The sequence below is a fragment of the Alosa alosa genome, chromosome 7, assembly GCF_017589495.1.
Source record: "Alosa alosa isolate M-15738 ecotype Scorff River chromosome 7, AALO_Geno_1.1, whole genome shotgun sequence".
NCBI lineage: Eukaryota > Metazoa > Chordata > Actinopteri > Clupeiformes > Clupeidae > Alosa > Alosa alosa.
This window is the reverse complement of record NC_063195.1, coordinates 35101310-35116567: the sequence shown is the minus strand read 5'-3', so window position 1 is coordinate 35116567 and position 15258 is coordinate 35101310. Positions and strand designations below refer to the sequence as shown.

Sequence of the window (15258 nt, the reverse complement as noted above, 5' to 3'; positions counted from 1 at the left end):
TCAGGGCCCAGCTCTGACTGTACTGTCCCGTCAGGTCCAAGTGTTGTTCAGTGACAGAAGGTCATCTGCAAAGAGCAGGAATTTGACTTCTATGTCCAAGAGGGGGAGCCCAGGTGTTGCCAATTGTTCCCGTAACACCGTAAATTCATTTATATAAATATTGCACAAAGTTGGGCACCAACTGTAACCCTGTCTTATCATTGAGTGAAGTATTCAGTTCAAGTTTTACTCCACACTTGTTTCCCAAATGTATTGATCTGATGGTGTCATATATTTAACCCTTTACCAAATTTCCCTCACGGGATCAAAAGAGTATATACTGTATACTTATACTTATATATACAAATATACCCCCTATTTGACGATTTTGAAGTACAGCCCTTCATGCCAAATTTAATCAAATGTTTTTTGTTTGTTTTTTTAATCGAGGAATTATGCAGATTTTCATTTTTTGGTGAACATGTTGACTTATGTAGAGTGGTTCCTCAGGTTATTGCTCAGACAGATGCATTAGCAGTTATTAGGATCAGATATTTGGAAACAACAAACCTACCCCAGACATCAGGGAAGCAACCAGCTTGAAAAACGAGATAAAATATTGTTTTGGAGAGTTCTTATGGGTGGACTGCATTTCAACTGTCCAGATGTTGTCAGGAGCACAAGGTCTTTTTGGTTTAGGTTTTTTATATTATTTAAAAGTTAATCAGAGGAGGTGCCACCAAGGGGATTTTATTTAACCCTATATGGCATCAATACGGTTTTATATGTTTTCGTTCATCTTTGAAACTTTGGTGTGTTTTCCAGGTATCTTAACTTTTTTTTCTCGATTTTGTTGTTGGGGGTTCCAACTCTCCCCAAATATATCACTTTGAGCCTTCAATTTGTTTTAGAGTTTTGTTGTATTGTTCTTATTTTTTCTTTTTAATTGTAAATTTGTAGAAATCACAAAATATTTGAAGAGGAGCGCTTCCTGGACTCAAAGCTGTATGTTTGAGATGCTCTTTGGATGGGAAACTGGTCATCCAAAACAAGGAGGAACTCTGTTTCAAAACTGTTATATAAGTGTTTATTTTCATGGCTTGGACATTTGAACCTTTTGAACCTTGTGATAACAGTCAGTCAAATTCTTTATACGTCTGATTTAATTGGATTTTGTTGGAATATTGTATAAATGTTTTGTCATACATTTGACTGTTCTTTCTTTAGGATTCACGCATTTCGTTGTTCTGATTAGTTCTCATTAGTTTAGTTCATCCAATTGCGTGCAGAGGCATTTTTTCCATTGTGTTGTTTGAAACATGGCCCATAATCACATCCCAGAGCATTACCAGACTCACATTCTGGGTAATCTTGGACTGGCTACGTCAGGCTATGGTTATCTGTCAGTGGTCTGAAAGAGGAGTGAGTAAGTGCACTTATGGAAGATGGGTCATTGTCAGTGATGGCATAGTTGACTACACCCATCCCAAGAGCGGAGCAATACATAAACCTTCCGAGAGAATACTACCTTTAAGCATGTACAGGCCTAAGGCTCGACAGAGGTTTACTAACTCTTCCATTCTTGTTTATTTATAGAGTTGTCAGGACTATTCCTTGTCATTGTGATGGGGATGAGGAGGGGCTGATAGGTTGCTGAATATTTATTTGATGATGACTAAAAAAATGTAGTTTATTTGCTACTTTGTCTATGCAGTCAAGTTCTATGGACTCTGCGCCATTCCTCTTGGAAAGGATTTGATGCCAGCCGTGGTGAGTGGTGGTAGGCTTCGCAGTGTTTCCGCCCACAGTATGTGAATGTGACATAGCATGTGACAGCCCATCATATGAATTTCTGGTCAATGATCCTCAGAGCCTCTAATAGTTGAAATGTCCTCTGTCTCTGTGTGTGTCTCTCTCATTCTCTTTCTATCTATCTCTCAGGTCATATCAGCTATCAAACTGCTCTGCTCCTCAATAGGAACCCGAGGGCTTCATCTTTGCAATTGCAAAATGTCCTCCTGTAACACTGGGGGTTACAATCTGTCTTCTAAATGTTCAGTGCTAAATTGATCTTGAAATGCAGACCAAGCACTCACAAACTTCTGTGACGTCTTCTTCAAGTTCTAGTTCTGACCAGGTTTGCCAGGGATGTGCTGGCTGACATGTTGATAGACTTGTTGGTGGCTTTTCTTCCCTGACTAAACTCTTCTTCCAGGTCCTGCATGCTAATGAGACCCACAGAGCGGCATCCTAGCATAACAACCTCAGTTACAATCAGCACAAAAGACAAACATTTTTTTTTTGTTAATCTCCTTATTCATTTTGCATTATCCTCAAATGAAATTACAACTCTCTCTCTCTCTCTTTCTCCCTCTCTCTCACTCCCTCTCACTCTCTCTCTCTCTCTCTGCTTCCCTCTCCTTCGTTCTCTCTGACACATATACTCTGTTCATTCGTCAATGTCTTAAATCTCATTTCTGTCCTAATATCCCTTGGTTGGCAGCCTTGGTGAATTATGCATGGCCTTGATAAATTTGTCTGTCACAGTGTGCAGCAAGGCACAAAAACGAGAAGATGGAGAGTAGAGGCTGGAGGAGAGAGAGAAAGAGAGAGAGGGAGAGAGAGAATTTAAAAAGAGAGAGAGAAAGTGAGAGAGGGAGAGATAGATAATAAGACAGAGAGGGAGATAGAGAGAGGAAGAGAGAGATAATGAGACAGAGAAGGAGAGAGAATGAGAGGGAGAGAGAATGAGAGAGAGAGAGAAAGAGAGAGAGAGAGAGAGAGTGAACAATGGCAAAGAGTTGGATGGGAGCAGTAATACATCAGAAAGCCTTAAAGAGGAGTTTAGACAGAAAGAGTGCCCTCGAGGTGTAAACCCTGGACCCTCACAGTGGCTTTCCATCACAACTAGCCCATCAAGGCTGGCCATGACAGCCTGCCACATGTATTTGGAGATAGAATTCTGTTTAGATAATAAAATACAAACAATTATATCTCCAGAAAGAAATCTGGTTTTAAAAGGCTGAGGCTGAAATATGGCTCGTACGATTGGCTTTATATGAGAAGTGGCATAGAGCCCACACCATATGGATCTCTGACCAGGGAGCCTCTATAGACAGCCTCTAATACTTTATATTGTCCATGCTGGAACACTGTGTTGCTCATCAGCGAGCGAAATCTTCTGAGGTTTCTTGTACCAGACCAAAACAGTATCAATATCAACATTATACTATTATTAGTAGATTATTGAGTGGGGTATGCTAAGACAGTATGTTAACAGCTGAGCCTTTTTGTTTAGAGTTTATTACTGTAATATCCCTTTTGGATATTTTGTTTAGATTTGAGAATAAGTTCTTAAATTCAGCTAAAAGAATAGCTCTAATGTTGAAGCCCCTCCGCTGTATTCTGTAATGTTTTCTGTAATGGCGATGAGAAGGATGCTCACAGCTCTGGATGTGAAAAGTGCCAGTACTTACTGAGGGTCAGCTGGAGTCCTGTGGGGGGAGGCCACTCTGCCTGACATTTGCTCACCAACGTCTGACCCCCAATCATAAATATTTGATTTGACATTTTGAAATATTAATCTAATTGGTGATCTCACTGTCTGCAGGACACACAGACAGTATATACTGTATCTATCTTTTGTGTTCTCTCTTTCTCTCTCTCTCTCTCTCTCTCTCTCCATCATGCACTGGCTCATTCTGACACATGCGCGTGCACATCATCATTTTCTCTTTTTCCCCTGGTGCTCATGCCATCCCAGCTGTGCTGTTTAATTAAAGGACGAGGAGAGAAGCATTAGGTGTGACTGAGGGGAAAGGGAAGGACATGTCTAGACATTTCTTATTTCTTCCTCTGCCTCCAACTCTCACTGATGACCTTACTGCTCATGGAGACATCAGAACATACAAAACACCTGTCTGTGTGATGAGCTCAATGACCACCTATGCTGCAGGAAGCAACAAGTAGATTTATTTCATTAAAGGATTTTTACTTGTGTGTTTGTATTTGTGTGTGTGTGTGTATTGGGGGTGGGGGTTGGGGGGTTGTGTCGGACGTAACTCGGAGAGTTCAGTGGGTTCAAAATGTATTTGTCTGAACACTCTCAGTGGGAAATGAACAAGGTGACGATAGTGTGTATGGAAACACACACACACACACATGCGTACACACACACACACACACATGTACACACACACGTACTTAGTGACTTTGTCCGCTCCCTCCTTGATGGTTGCCCTCCCTTTTTCATTTCCCTGCAGCCTCCTCTCAGGACCCCCTCCCTCCCTCCCTCTCTTCACTCTGTCTCCCCCTGCCACTCCCCCACCCCTTGTTCTCACCCTCCTCTCTCCCTCCCTCTCTCCCTCCCTCTCTCCTTCCCTCTCTCCCTCCTCCTCCCTTCTCTTTCTCTGTTGCTCATTTCTCTCTCCTCTCAGTTTTCCTCACCTCGGCTGCAAAGCTGTTCGCTTCACCTCCTCTCCCTCTTCACTGTCGCTCTCACTCCTCTCTTGTCTGTGTCATTCTGTCTTTCTCTATCTCTCCAGCTCTTTCTTCCTTCATCCCCCTCTCTTTCTCTCTCTCTCTAGCTCTTTCTTCCTCACCCCCCCCCCCTCTCTCTCTGTTCAGATTGTCTCTTGACCCATCACTATCTGCATCTGCAGCCTCCTCTCATTCCCATTCACACACGTTCACCTCCTGCAGTAGACTGAGCTGATGCAGTGAGCAGCAGGACCAGGACAGAGTGGAAGAGGAACCATGGAGCCCAGTCACATCTTCCCTGCTCTGTCTCCCAACCAGAGTGCGGAGGGAGGGGGAGACTGGAGTGTGGCGCCCCAGGCGTGCCCCCTCAGACCACTGCCCGTCATCTACTACAGCACCCTGCTCTGCCTCGGCCTGCCAGGTACAAATCTGCATCTTTGATTGTGTGTGTGTGTGTCTGCGTGTGTGTGTGTGTGTGTGAGAGAGAGAGAGAGAGAGTGTGTGTGTGTGTGTGTGTGTGTGTATGCACGCGCATGAGAGAGGGAGATGAAGAGAGAGAGAGAGTATGCATGCACGGAATTTGAATACAGAAGTTGTAACAGCACAGGTTATACAGTAATTGTATGTCAAGTTGCCACGGTCACTCTAGATGCCAATTTGTCTGTGTGGCTTGTCTGTTGTCTGAAGTGGCTGACAAGTGTCTGTTGTCTGAATGCCATTCAGTGTGATTAATATGAGTAGTGAAGCGTGTGTGTGTTCACCCTTCAAACTGAAAGAGACTGATGGATTATTAATGGTGATCTCTTAGCCCAGATGTGCTACTGTCTGTCTTACTGACACACATTCCCCAGGAGCAAATTCCTCTCCCTCTCTCTCTCTTTCTCTCTCTCTCTCACTCTCTCTCTTTCTCTCTCTCTCACACACACACACAAACACACCATGAATATAATGTTTAATTCATTGTGAGGAAAAGGTCTAAGATACTGTCTCTCAATCGTGTCTGTCTCTCTATTGTGTGTGGTCATGGAGAGGATAGATATCTCTCTAAGGATCCCTCTCCCCACTCTCTTCTCACTCTGGCTCACCTCTGAGCCACTAACCCCTTGAACATGATGCATCAGGTCATATACCATCATGAGTGCTTTAAAACACCAGCCTCTGTTTAATCTTTTAATCTGGTGTGTGATGACCCATAAATATTTAGAAGTAAGGACAAGTATTGAATAAATGTGCTAGCTGGGATCAGCCACATTCTAGGTGCTGCCACCGTTGTAATGTTATTCCTTAGTTCATTAGATGTTTTTAATGATGTTTTTATATTACATATTGATGTGATATACTCCATACTGTACATTTAATATACTGAAATAAACTAACAGTCTGTTTAAAGAAAATATACATGTTACAAGGAAGATGTTTCAGAATGGACCAAGTTTAGATCTTTGATTTTGTAAATAAAATGTAAAGATCATTTACATGGTTCACAGTGTTTCACGTAAAAGTCTGTCGCTTGAATCGCTTTTAATGCATTGATGATATGTTGACTAAACGCTTTAACGTAAACCTCTCCTGTCATCCCCCAGCTAATCTGTTGACCGTCTTGGTGCTGTCCCAGCTGATGTCGCGCCGTCAAAAGTCCTCCTACATCTACCTGCTGGCCCTGGCCGCAGCGGACATTCTGGTGCTGCTCCTGGTGGTGTTTGTGGACTTCCTGCTGGAGGACTTCCTGCTGAGGGCGCCGTTGCCCGCGGTGCTGCGGGACGTGGTGCAGGTGCTGGAGTTCTGGGCACTTCACACCTCTGTGTGGGTGGCCGTGCCGCTCACGGTGGACCGCTACGTGGCCGTGTGCCACCCTCTGCGCTACCCGTCCATCTCCTACCCTGCGCGAACGCGCCGAGTCATCGCCGCCGTTTACGTGGGCTGCCTGCTCACTGCCACCCCCTACCTGTGGTGGCCGGACCTGTGGCGCGGACTGTCCGCGGTGGGGCGGGCAGGGGGGGCGCTGGGGGCCAGGAACGCGAGCGAGCTCGTGCTGGACGGGACGCAGGCCCACAGGACGGTGGGGCAGCACGCGCTCGTGTGGACCCACTGCCTGACGGTCTACGCCGCTCCGTGCTCCGTCTTCTTCGCTCTGAACGCCGCCATCGTGAGGCGCCTGCGCAGCCGCATGCACAGCCACGGCCGCCTGCGGCTAAGAGGCCTGGCCACCGGCCGCACCACCGCCATCCTGCTGGCGGTCACCTCCATGTTCGCCATCCTGTGGGCGCCGCGCACCGCCCTCCTGCTCTACCGCCTCTACGCCCCCCAGCCCCAGAGCCCCCACTCCGCCCGCCTCCTGCACCTGCTCGCCGACGTGGCTAACATGCTAGCGCTGCTCAACACTGGGGTCAACTTCTTCCTGTACTGCTTCATCAGCAAGCGCTTCCGCGCTGTGGCCGCCAGCGCTCTGAGGGCCCTGCCCCGGTGCCGGCCGCCCCCGCCGCCCTTCTATGCAGGCCACGCCATCTCGGCCTCCAGCAGCCCCTGGATCTCCCCTGCCAACTCGCAGCGTGTCCGGATGTTCGTCTACCAGTATGACAAACACGGGCGGCCTGTGTGCATCTCCTCTTGAGCAAAAGTGTAGGATACGGGATTAGAAACAGGTCCAAGCTCTCTCACTATAAGAAGTTCACTGGTGCTGCTGACTCGTTGTCACATTACACTCTATATTCAGTGATACTGAATGGAAAGGGAAAAGAATGCTAATGTGCTAGACATGCCTTAGCATATCTTCCAAGAAATAGTCAATGATATGTCATACTGAAATGAAAGCGGCAATAATAATAAGAAATATTTTCAGTTCTTTTCCCGCTTAGAATAGAGCTGAAAGCGGTGATTCTGAACATTACAAAGGTGCTGGCTGCTGAATGCACTTATGACAGCTTTGTCTTAGCAGGTGTTTCCCTCTGAAGTGAAGACCACATTGATGTTCAGGGCTTTCATGTGTTGGCTCATCTTGCCCTCATGCATGGGAGGTTAAACATGCTCTCTCATGTAGGTGTTACGGATGCATGGGTGACCTTTTAGTCGTTCAGAGAGGCGTTCGTCCTCTGTGAAGAACAAATTTAGTCAACTTACCTCCAAGAGATCAACTGGTCCCTCAACCCTCTGTACAGCTCAATGGGACAAAAAAAAATCAATTGGCTTCAAAAGACAGCTATCCAATGGCCAAACGGTGTGTATGAAGGTCACAGAATGTCATTATCTGTCACCAACAATCCTCTTTTCACCTTTAAGTAGACATCCCCTCCTGTTTCTCTTAAAAGCATGTTGAGTCACAGTGGCCTATCAGATCGTCACTTGCCCACTGAAAAACAGTCTCCTAAGCTATCTCACCATGGCAACAAAAGAGCTCTCAGGCTGGGAATTGTCCCATGATGGATATGAAGAGGTGCGAAGGTCAGCTAATTTATTGAAGAAAAATAAAAGAGGGCTTGAAAACGGGAGATGAGATCATGTAGTCGAGGCTTTGAAGTGATGTATTACTTAAGGACCCATTTGTGTCAGTATTTATTTATTTGATTGTTTGTTTGTTGATCATTTAATTATATCTTTTTATTTATTTGTATTTATTAATTTGAGTGTAGCTTGCAAGTTTCAAAGCAACAATTTTTGTGCATTTCTGAAAGTGTTGTGAAGTAAATGCCAGTGCAGTTTGTTGTGTTTACTGATGACATTTGATGTCTTTGCAGTATGTAGGGCTATTGTAAGAGCTTATCTAATGTAGGCTACTACGTCAGCTGCTAAATATGGATTGGCTCCTTTGATTGACATTTGTTTTAAATGGCAAAGAAAACCGAGATTAACTTGTGTTGTTTCTCATATGTTCAGTATTTGTATGTGGTATTCTCATGTTGACTTGTGTTTAGATGTGTACTGGCTCAGCTCTGCCACGGTTTCCATGTCTAGCAATAAGGATAGAATAATAGAAACATACAGAAAAAGGCTGTTACAAAGGGAAACTAGCACTGATTTAAATGTACACAAAACTGTGGTGACAATTCTGATAACATTGCACAAGTTACACTAACTCCACCATCCAGGCTGCTTTACTATCTGCAATGCAGGATAAACCACAGGGTTTAATATCAAAAAGAAAAAAAACAGTCAATCTCTTAACTTTAAGCAGAAAAATGTCAAATGTGTCAGTATCAAAACTATAGCTTGCTTCAGTATAAATATATATGGTGCTGGGGTTAATAAGAAAGGAAAGACAGCAATGCTGTTACAAGTCTTTGTGTGTGGTAGGTCTTGTTTCCTACAATGGCACACGTGTGATTTTGGTATAGAACTGTTTTGATGTCACAATAAAAAGACAACAAAAACATTTCCGTGACTTCATTGCCATGTTTAAATGAAGAGCTTATGTAGCCTATTCATGGTTCTCTTTGTTCTTGGGGAAATAAGACTGGATTTAAATGAGACAAAAATTAGACAAAGATTATTTACAACATAGTTTATACAGTTTGTATAACAGTATAACAGTATTTTATTTGAGCAAAATGGAGCCCAGCCCTAGCCTTATCAAACCACTAGGTGGAGCTTGGGGTGTCATTTGCACACCATCTTGATACAGGCCTACTTTCTGGTGCAGGTAGCTATCATCATATTTCTTCATCAATTTTATATAAACATGGACAGTACATTTGATGCACAGAAAGAAGGAACACTTGACTTAACCAGTGTAAAAACGTTAAAGATGGTGAATGAAGAGTGTGCGGGTAACACATGCTTCTGCAGGTGGCTGATGGCTGAATGTTTTTTTTTTTTCAACAGTGTCTAAACCAAGACAGACAGCTAGACCAATCACCAGTCACCCTAAAACGGAACCTTAGGGTCTTCCTCCTCTCTTCTCCACGAAAGTTCTTCATGAGTTGATAGGATTGATGTGGATGAACCTCGACTCTGTCAGTTCAGTTTCTGCTTGTTGCACGGCAAGAGCAACAAGTACCATCAGCTTCAGATACGTTTCACTCTTATTTAAACAGCTAAGAAGAAGTCATTTTAACAATGAGAGGGCTTGGCCACTCACCTTATCATGTTGGGATGAGAATTTATTTGTGCTGCAAATTTTGGGTATTGATCTGTGATTAAAATTAAAATGTTTAACTTTGATTTCCTTTCTCAGTTACTGATATAGCTTGTCACCATTAATTTCATCTATACTGTAAAACAGATTATCCAAAGGATAGCTTTCATGATGTCCAAAAAGCACTCTTGTTTATAATATCAGTGGGGTCACGATGATGCCAGATGAGGTCAGTTCTAGTCCTCCCTGAGTCCCCTAGAGAGTGGAAGGACAGTTGAAGTGCGGATTATCTGCTCTGCTACTTAACCTCAGAGTATAATCACTGAAGTGAGCAACTCAGCACTTTGGTCTCGCTTCCCCCTTCACTCCTGTCTTCTATTTTGTCACTTTCAATCTCTGTCTTTTTAGGGGATGCTATATTTGTATCTAGGCTCTCACCATCACTGCTCGACATCACTGCTCATTGTGTGATAGAAGTAAAAATGTCTGACTTTTGCTACTGCAGTTTGATTTGAATTCATTGTGGACAAAAACAATAATATAAAACAATATTATTTAACATAGCATACAGTTTTGCAGTTCAGTGTTGACAAATGCATAAATGCTCTCACTTGTTAATATGCTGTTGCTAATGCAGATGGGTGAAATAAATTTACTTCTCATGAAATTATTTTCAATTTCATCTGTGACTGTGACAGAATGACTGACTGGTTGTAGGCTTCTGTGCAATTGAATACACTTTGTGTTGGAGCTGCTAAAGTTGGCATGGCTAGTAGAAGCTAATCTGATTATTAACTGACACAGGATTAGTCGAGAGGATACAGTCTTTACCCACAAAACTGGTCTGAAGTCAGCCTGAGACACTTCGTACAAGTAAAATTGAAAGGCATGAGAACACTGTCTACTTTTACAGAGTTTACAGTGATCCATAGGCGACCAAACGAAGACACGCACGAGATTAACTCCTCTTTAAAGTTGCGAGATTTCAGCTATGACATAACATCTTGAGGAAACGCGTCTCACGTTGAATTGCACCTGTAGGCCTACGCATCAGCGCAAACACCCGTCTGCAGTTAACAGGCTTGCCAGTTTATAGTGAGATGGAGCGGTGCGCTAAATAAAGAAGGTATGGTTATCTCTCCTACTTTTGGGAATCCCTGACCGCAGATTCTGATCTCGGCCTCTTTTACTCTTGGATTATAGTTAACTATTACTGCAACTGTTTCTACTTGTTGAGATTCCCAATCGACAATGGACGATTTAGCGTCTTAATGATGAGCGCCATTGCATTATTGACTTGATGCAAGTTGCAATCACGTCTGCAGCGACTCCACACTTTCACGACGCGCAGTAAAGTATAAGCTACGCTCTCTTTGCCAGTGTATGAGACAGAGCGAGAGAAGGCGGGAGTGGGGGGAAGGGGGGCACAACACCTACATCAAGCTCTCAAATCTGCGCCTAGCGGGATGAATTGAAACGGTAATCTTTACTGCAAGGAAATGTTTTGAATCAGGCCAATCATTTTTATCGAAAATCTTCGCAGTTGATGAGGTCTCGAAAGAAGTTTTCCTGCAAAGAAGTAGCCTACTGCAACGGCAGGAAGAACGGCTCACAATTATAGTCTAAAATCACACCCAAGGAATCTGGTTGTGCCTTCAGCCCACGATGGTTCATTCGAAATGAGACATCAGTTTGGGAATTAATAACTTAAAACAAAAAAAAAAACTGTTAAGCCACTGCCCATATACGACTTCAGCCTAAGGTAAGTAGACTTGTTGCTTGGGTTTTGAATCCTCTTCATCACTGAGATAAATGACTGTAGCATAACCTAGTGTGCTTCTATGTCAAGTGTCACCATAACACTTAACAGAAAAATGCCATTCGGGGTTGACTATATATGTTTTAATGCTTTCAAAAGCGAAATATGAAAAGATATTAGGTATTATCAAGTCATTTGCGATGGCTCATTAATGGCTATTCAAACCTTTACTGTATTGGTTGTCTTTGAGGTTTCTGCCCAATCAGTGGCAGAGTTCACTACTTTAACTCCACCCTCTGCATTCTTCCTACATATTTCTGCTGCTCCTCCAAGATCTGTTAGTGTGTGTTCTTGCCATATATGATAACAAAAAACTCCTACGCAGAGAAACAGAGGACAGGGAAAATACATTGAATAATGTGACAGTATGTGTGGCATGACTCCTCAGTTCATAGATAGTGTAGTGTACAATTAATTTAGACTTCTATGCTGTGATAATGTGGATAATCAGGAACTTCTTTTTAATACGCAGTCTGCATTTTGTGGATTGTGATGTGTGTTGGAGATGTTGCCCTGCTACTCAGTGATAGCAGCTTATGTAAACCTCATCTCAGCCTGCCCACGCTGTGCTGCTGGTTTCCATGGTAACTGTTCAGGGCTGGCACAGGCTTGAGGTGGCACATTGTGAGAGACTCAACAAAGGCATGACATCATGAAGTTGCTGAGCTGAAGTTAGCTGTCTCCCACAACTGAATGATGCTCTATGTGATGTGTGCAGATAAGGTGTAATATTCAGGACTGAATGATGCTCTATGTGATGTGTGCAGATAAGGTGTAATATTCAGGACTGAATGATGCTCTATGTGATGTGTGCAGATAAGGTGTAATATTCAGGACTCATTTTTGCTTTCTCTGCCTTTCCACCGTTGCTCTTCGTCCAGCCATGGCCCTCAGCCCTGCCCTCCTCTTCCTCTTGTCCGTGATCAGCTGTGGCTCGACCGAGGACTCCGACTCCCACCCTCAGCCCCCACGGGGCTGCGGCTCATCGGTGGGGGTCCCGTATCAGGTGCTGTGCGACCTGGAGTCCGTGTGGGGCGTGGTCCTGGAGGCCGTGGCGTGCGGCGGGGCGGTGACGGCCCTGGTGCTGGCCCTGGTGCTGCTGACCCGGCTGCGCTACGTGCCCGAGCCCGAGCGGCGCAGCGGCGTGGGCCCGCTCCTGCTGCTGCTCGCCGGGACGGTGGGCCTCTTCGGCCTCTCCTTCGCCTTCCTGGTGGGCCGCGGGGAGGGCCTGTGCGTGCTGCGGAGGGCCCTCTGGGGGCCGCTCTTCGCCCTCTGCTTCTCCTGCCTGCTGGCGCAGGCGCTGCGGCTGAGGAGGCTGGCGGCCGGGAAGCGCGGCCCAACGGGGGGGTCTCTGGCCGGCCTGGCGGTGGCGCTGACTCTGGTGCAGGGGGTGATCGCGGCCGAGTGGCTGCTGCTGACGGTGCTCCGTGAGGGCCACGCGGCCTGCGACTACCTGCCCGTGGACTTCACGCTGGCCTGCAGCTATGCGCTGGGGCTGCTGCTGATGGCCGCAGGCCTGTCTCTGGGCGTGGTGCTGTGCGGAGGGGGGCGGTCGGAGACGCTCCGGCGCAGGTGGAGGTGTAACGGAGTCTGGCTCTTCCTGTCCTGCCTCGCCTCGCTCATCCTCTGGGCGGCCTGGCTTGGCTTCTATCTCTACAACGACCTGGTGGCCACGTCAGTGCTGCACCATGGGCGACCCGATTGGGACGAGCCCGCACTGGCCGTCGCCCTGGTGACGGAAGGGTGGGCACTGCTGCTATTCCATGCCATCCCAGAGGCTCACCTGTGTCTGCGGCAGGAGCCTCAGTTTAGCATGGCATCGCCGGAATTCTACGACACTACCAATCAGTCGTCCTCTCAGCTCCAGGACCAAGGCTTTGAGGACGAAGTACCCCCAACACAAAGACCTCCATTTGCAGACAACCAGGCCTTCACCATAGAGGAACACAGTGCAGGTATTTGTCAGTTCCCTGGCTTCTTTTCAACCCATTGACCATCCTTATGCAATCATAACACAAATATCATTGTGCTTCATTTGAGACGTGTATCTGTTCCCAGCTCTTCGGTCCGGTGCATACCATAATGGCCTGGCAGGGGCTCGGCAGGGCCTGCCGTTCAGAAGTCATGTGTACCAGCCCACGGAAATGGCATTACTGATGAACAGTGGAACAGTAAGACCTACTTACTCTCTGACTCGTACTTGCTGCTGCGTTCCATTTGCCTCATCGATGGTAATTGGTGACTGGGAATGACGTTTCATCGGAGTTGAATGCGTTCCATTTGTTAACAAGTCGGAAGAATAAAATGCTACCGTCTGTTAGCAATTGTTATTAGCGATTGTTACCAGATACAGCAATACCAGTTTGTAACGAAGCATTACACAGTACAAACAAACAAACAAAATGTTGTAGCAGCATAGCAACAGATAGAGGTTAGACACTATTGTTTCAACAACCGATTTAATGAGATACAAATAGAACAGAACTGCTAATGAACAGTCATATCTACGACTCTTATTTAGCCTACTGTTAAAAGGCCCAGCACTGGGGGTACTCGGGTTTTGAACGGCTTCAGGGGGTGTTCCATTTACAACATCTTGCTCCTAACTGGCAAAATAAACTGAGAAAAGCAACTTACGTGTACAAGTGGAACGCACCATTTCTAACTTACCATAACCACAAGAGAGAGAAAAGTATATTTTAGAGGTTGGCATGTTTTACTAAATAAACAAAGCTGTGATGTTGACAATTCGTATTATGCCATATGCATGTAACATTACATTCACCATATAAGACAAGCCACGATGTGTGAGATAAAGTCGTTCTAATCTTCACCTAGTAATCCCTCTCTCCCCTCCCCTCCCCCCTACACACACTAACAGATTCCTACAGCACCTCCAAACTTCACTGGAAGACAGCTATGGTGAGATGAGAAGGAATCGGCTGGAGAATAAGATGCTCAGGATTCTACTTTTCAGAAGGACAATCGTTTTTCAAAAGGACATTTAAGTATTGTTACTTCAGTGATGTAATGAAATTGCTTTCTCTTTTTTATGGGAAATTTCTTGTCATATTTATTTGAATCTTAAAATATTGTACTAAGCAGCCACATTTTTCTTCTGTGATTCCACATTCAGCGAGTCCACATTCCTTACAGTTTATTGTAGATGTGTAAAAGTGTTGTTTTTTTAATGCTTTGTGATTTTAATGTATTGCACAGATTTTGAAACTTTCCTATGAGGGATGTTGTGACTTGCACTTTATGATGAGACTGAACAATCCCAATCAACTCACAGTGAATGTATGTTTAATTAATGAATGTATTTCCGCAACAGAACATGAATATATGAGATAAGATACTGATGTAAAGTGTTTATATATTTATTTATTTATTATACTATATGAATTTCCTGGAGTCTAATATGGAAGCTTTCTATGGTGCACAATGCAAAAGTTATATAGGCTACTTGTCCAACACATTCTTTCACACAAGCTAACATCACAGACCACTCAAGACTCCGTGCCATGATGTCGGAGGTGCAAACAATATTGGAGGTGTGTTGACAGCTCACCTTGGATATAGATATGCAAACTCACCTTGGATATAGATATGCACCGTTTTATTGCAGGGTTTTAGGATATATGTCATCTGGTTTGTGACCACAGCCAAGTTCTATAGCAGGCTATAAACGTAAATTGAAGCCTTTTAGACTGAAAGATTAATTATAGATTGATAGACAAGTTTTGGTTGATTTGACCATCAGTTAACTTTGAAACAGGCACCTTACTTTGGATGGACAATAGCAACATTTTAGAGGAGTGATTAACGTCAAAAAATGTTTAGTGTACTAAAGACTAAATAGTTACCAAAATGATAGCCAAGGTGGCAGAAGTAAACACATATATATGGATAG

At 44.6% G+C, this 15258-nt stretch overlaps 2 protein-coding genes across 3 annotated transcripts; both read left to right on the top strand.

The window, feature by feature from the left end:
• The first annotated feature begins 4420 nt into the window (after positions 1 to 4420).
• gpr139 (G protein-coupled receptor 139) lies at positions 4421 to 9395 on the top strand. The gene is made up of 2 exons (XM_048248517.1): positions 4421 to 4879; positions 6042 to 9395. The coding sequence occupies exons 1-2, from the start codon at positions 4735 to 4737 to the stop codon at positions 7067 to 7069; spliced, it is 1173 nt and encodes a 390-aa protein (XP_048104474.1). The 5' UTR covers positions 4421 to 4734; the 3' UTR covers positions 7070 to 9395.
• Positions 9396 to 10367: 972 nt separating this feature from the next.
• gprc5bb (G protein-coupled receptor, class C, group 5, member Bb) lies at positions 10368 to 14707 on the top strand. 2 transcript variants are annotated; one of them, XM_048248477.1, is made up of 4 exons: positions 10368 to 10652; positions 12227 to 13300; positions 13404 to 13516; positions 14227 to 14707. In XM_048248477.1, the coding sequence occupies exons 2-4, from the start codon at positions 12229 to 12231 to the stop codon at positions 14269 to 14271; spliced, it is 1230 nt and encodes a 409-aa protein (XP_048104434.1). In that variant the 5' UTR covers positions 10368 to 10652; positions 12227 to 12228; the 3' UTR covers positions 14272 to 14707. The 2 variants fall into 2 exon arrangements, with proteins under 2 accessions (XP_048104434.1, XP_048104433.1); XM_048248476.1 differs by having other exon boundaries at positions 10368 to 11288.
• The last annotated feature ends 551 nt before the right edge of the window (positions 14708 to 15258 follow it).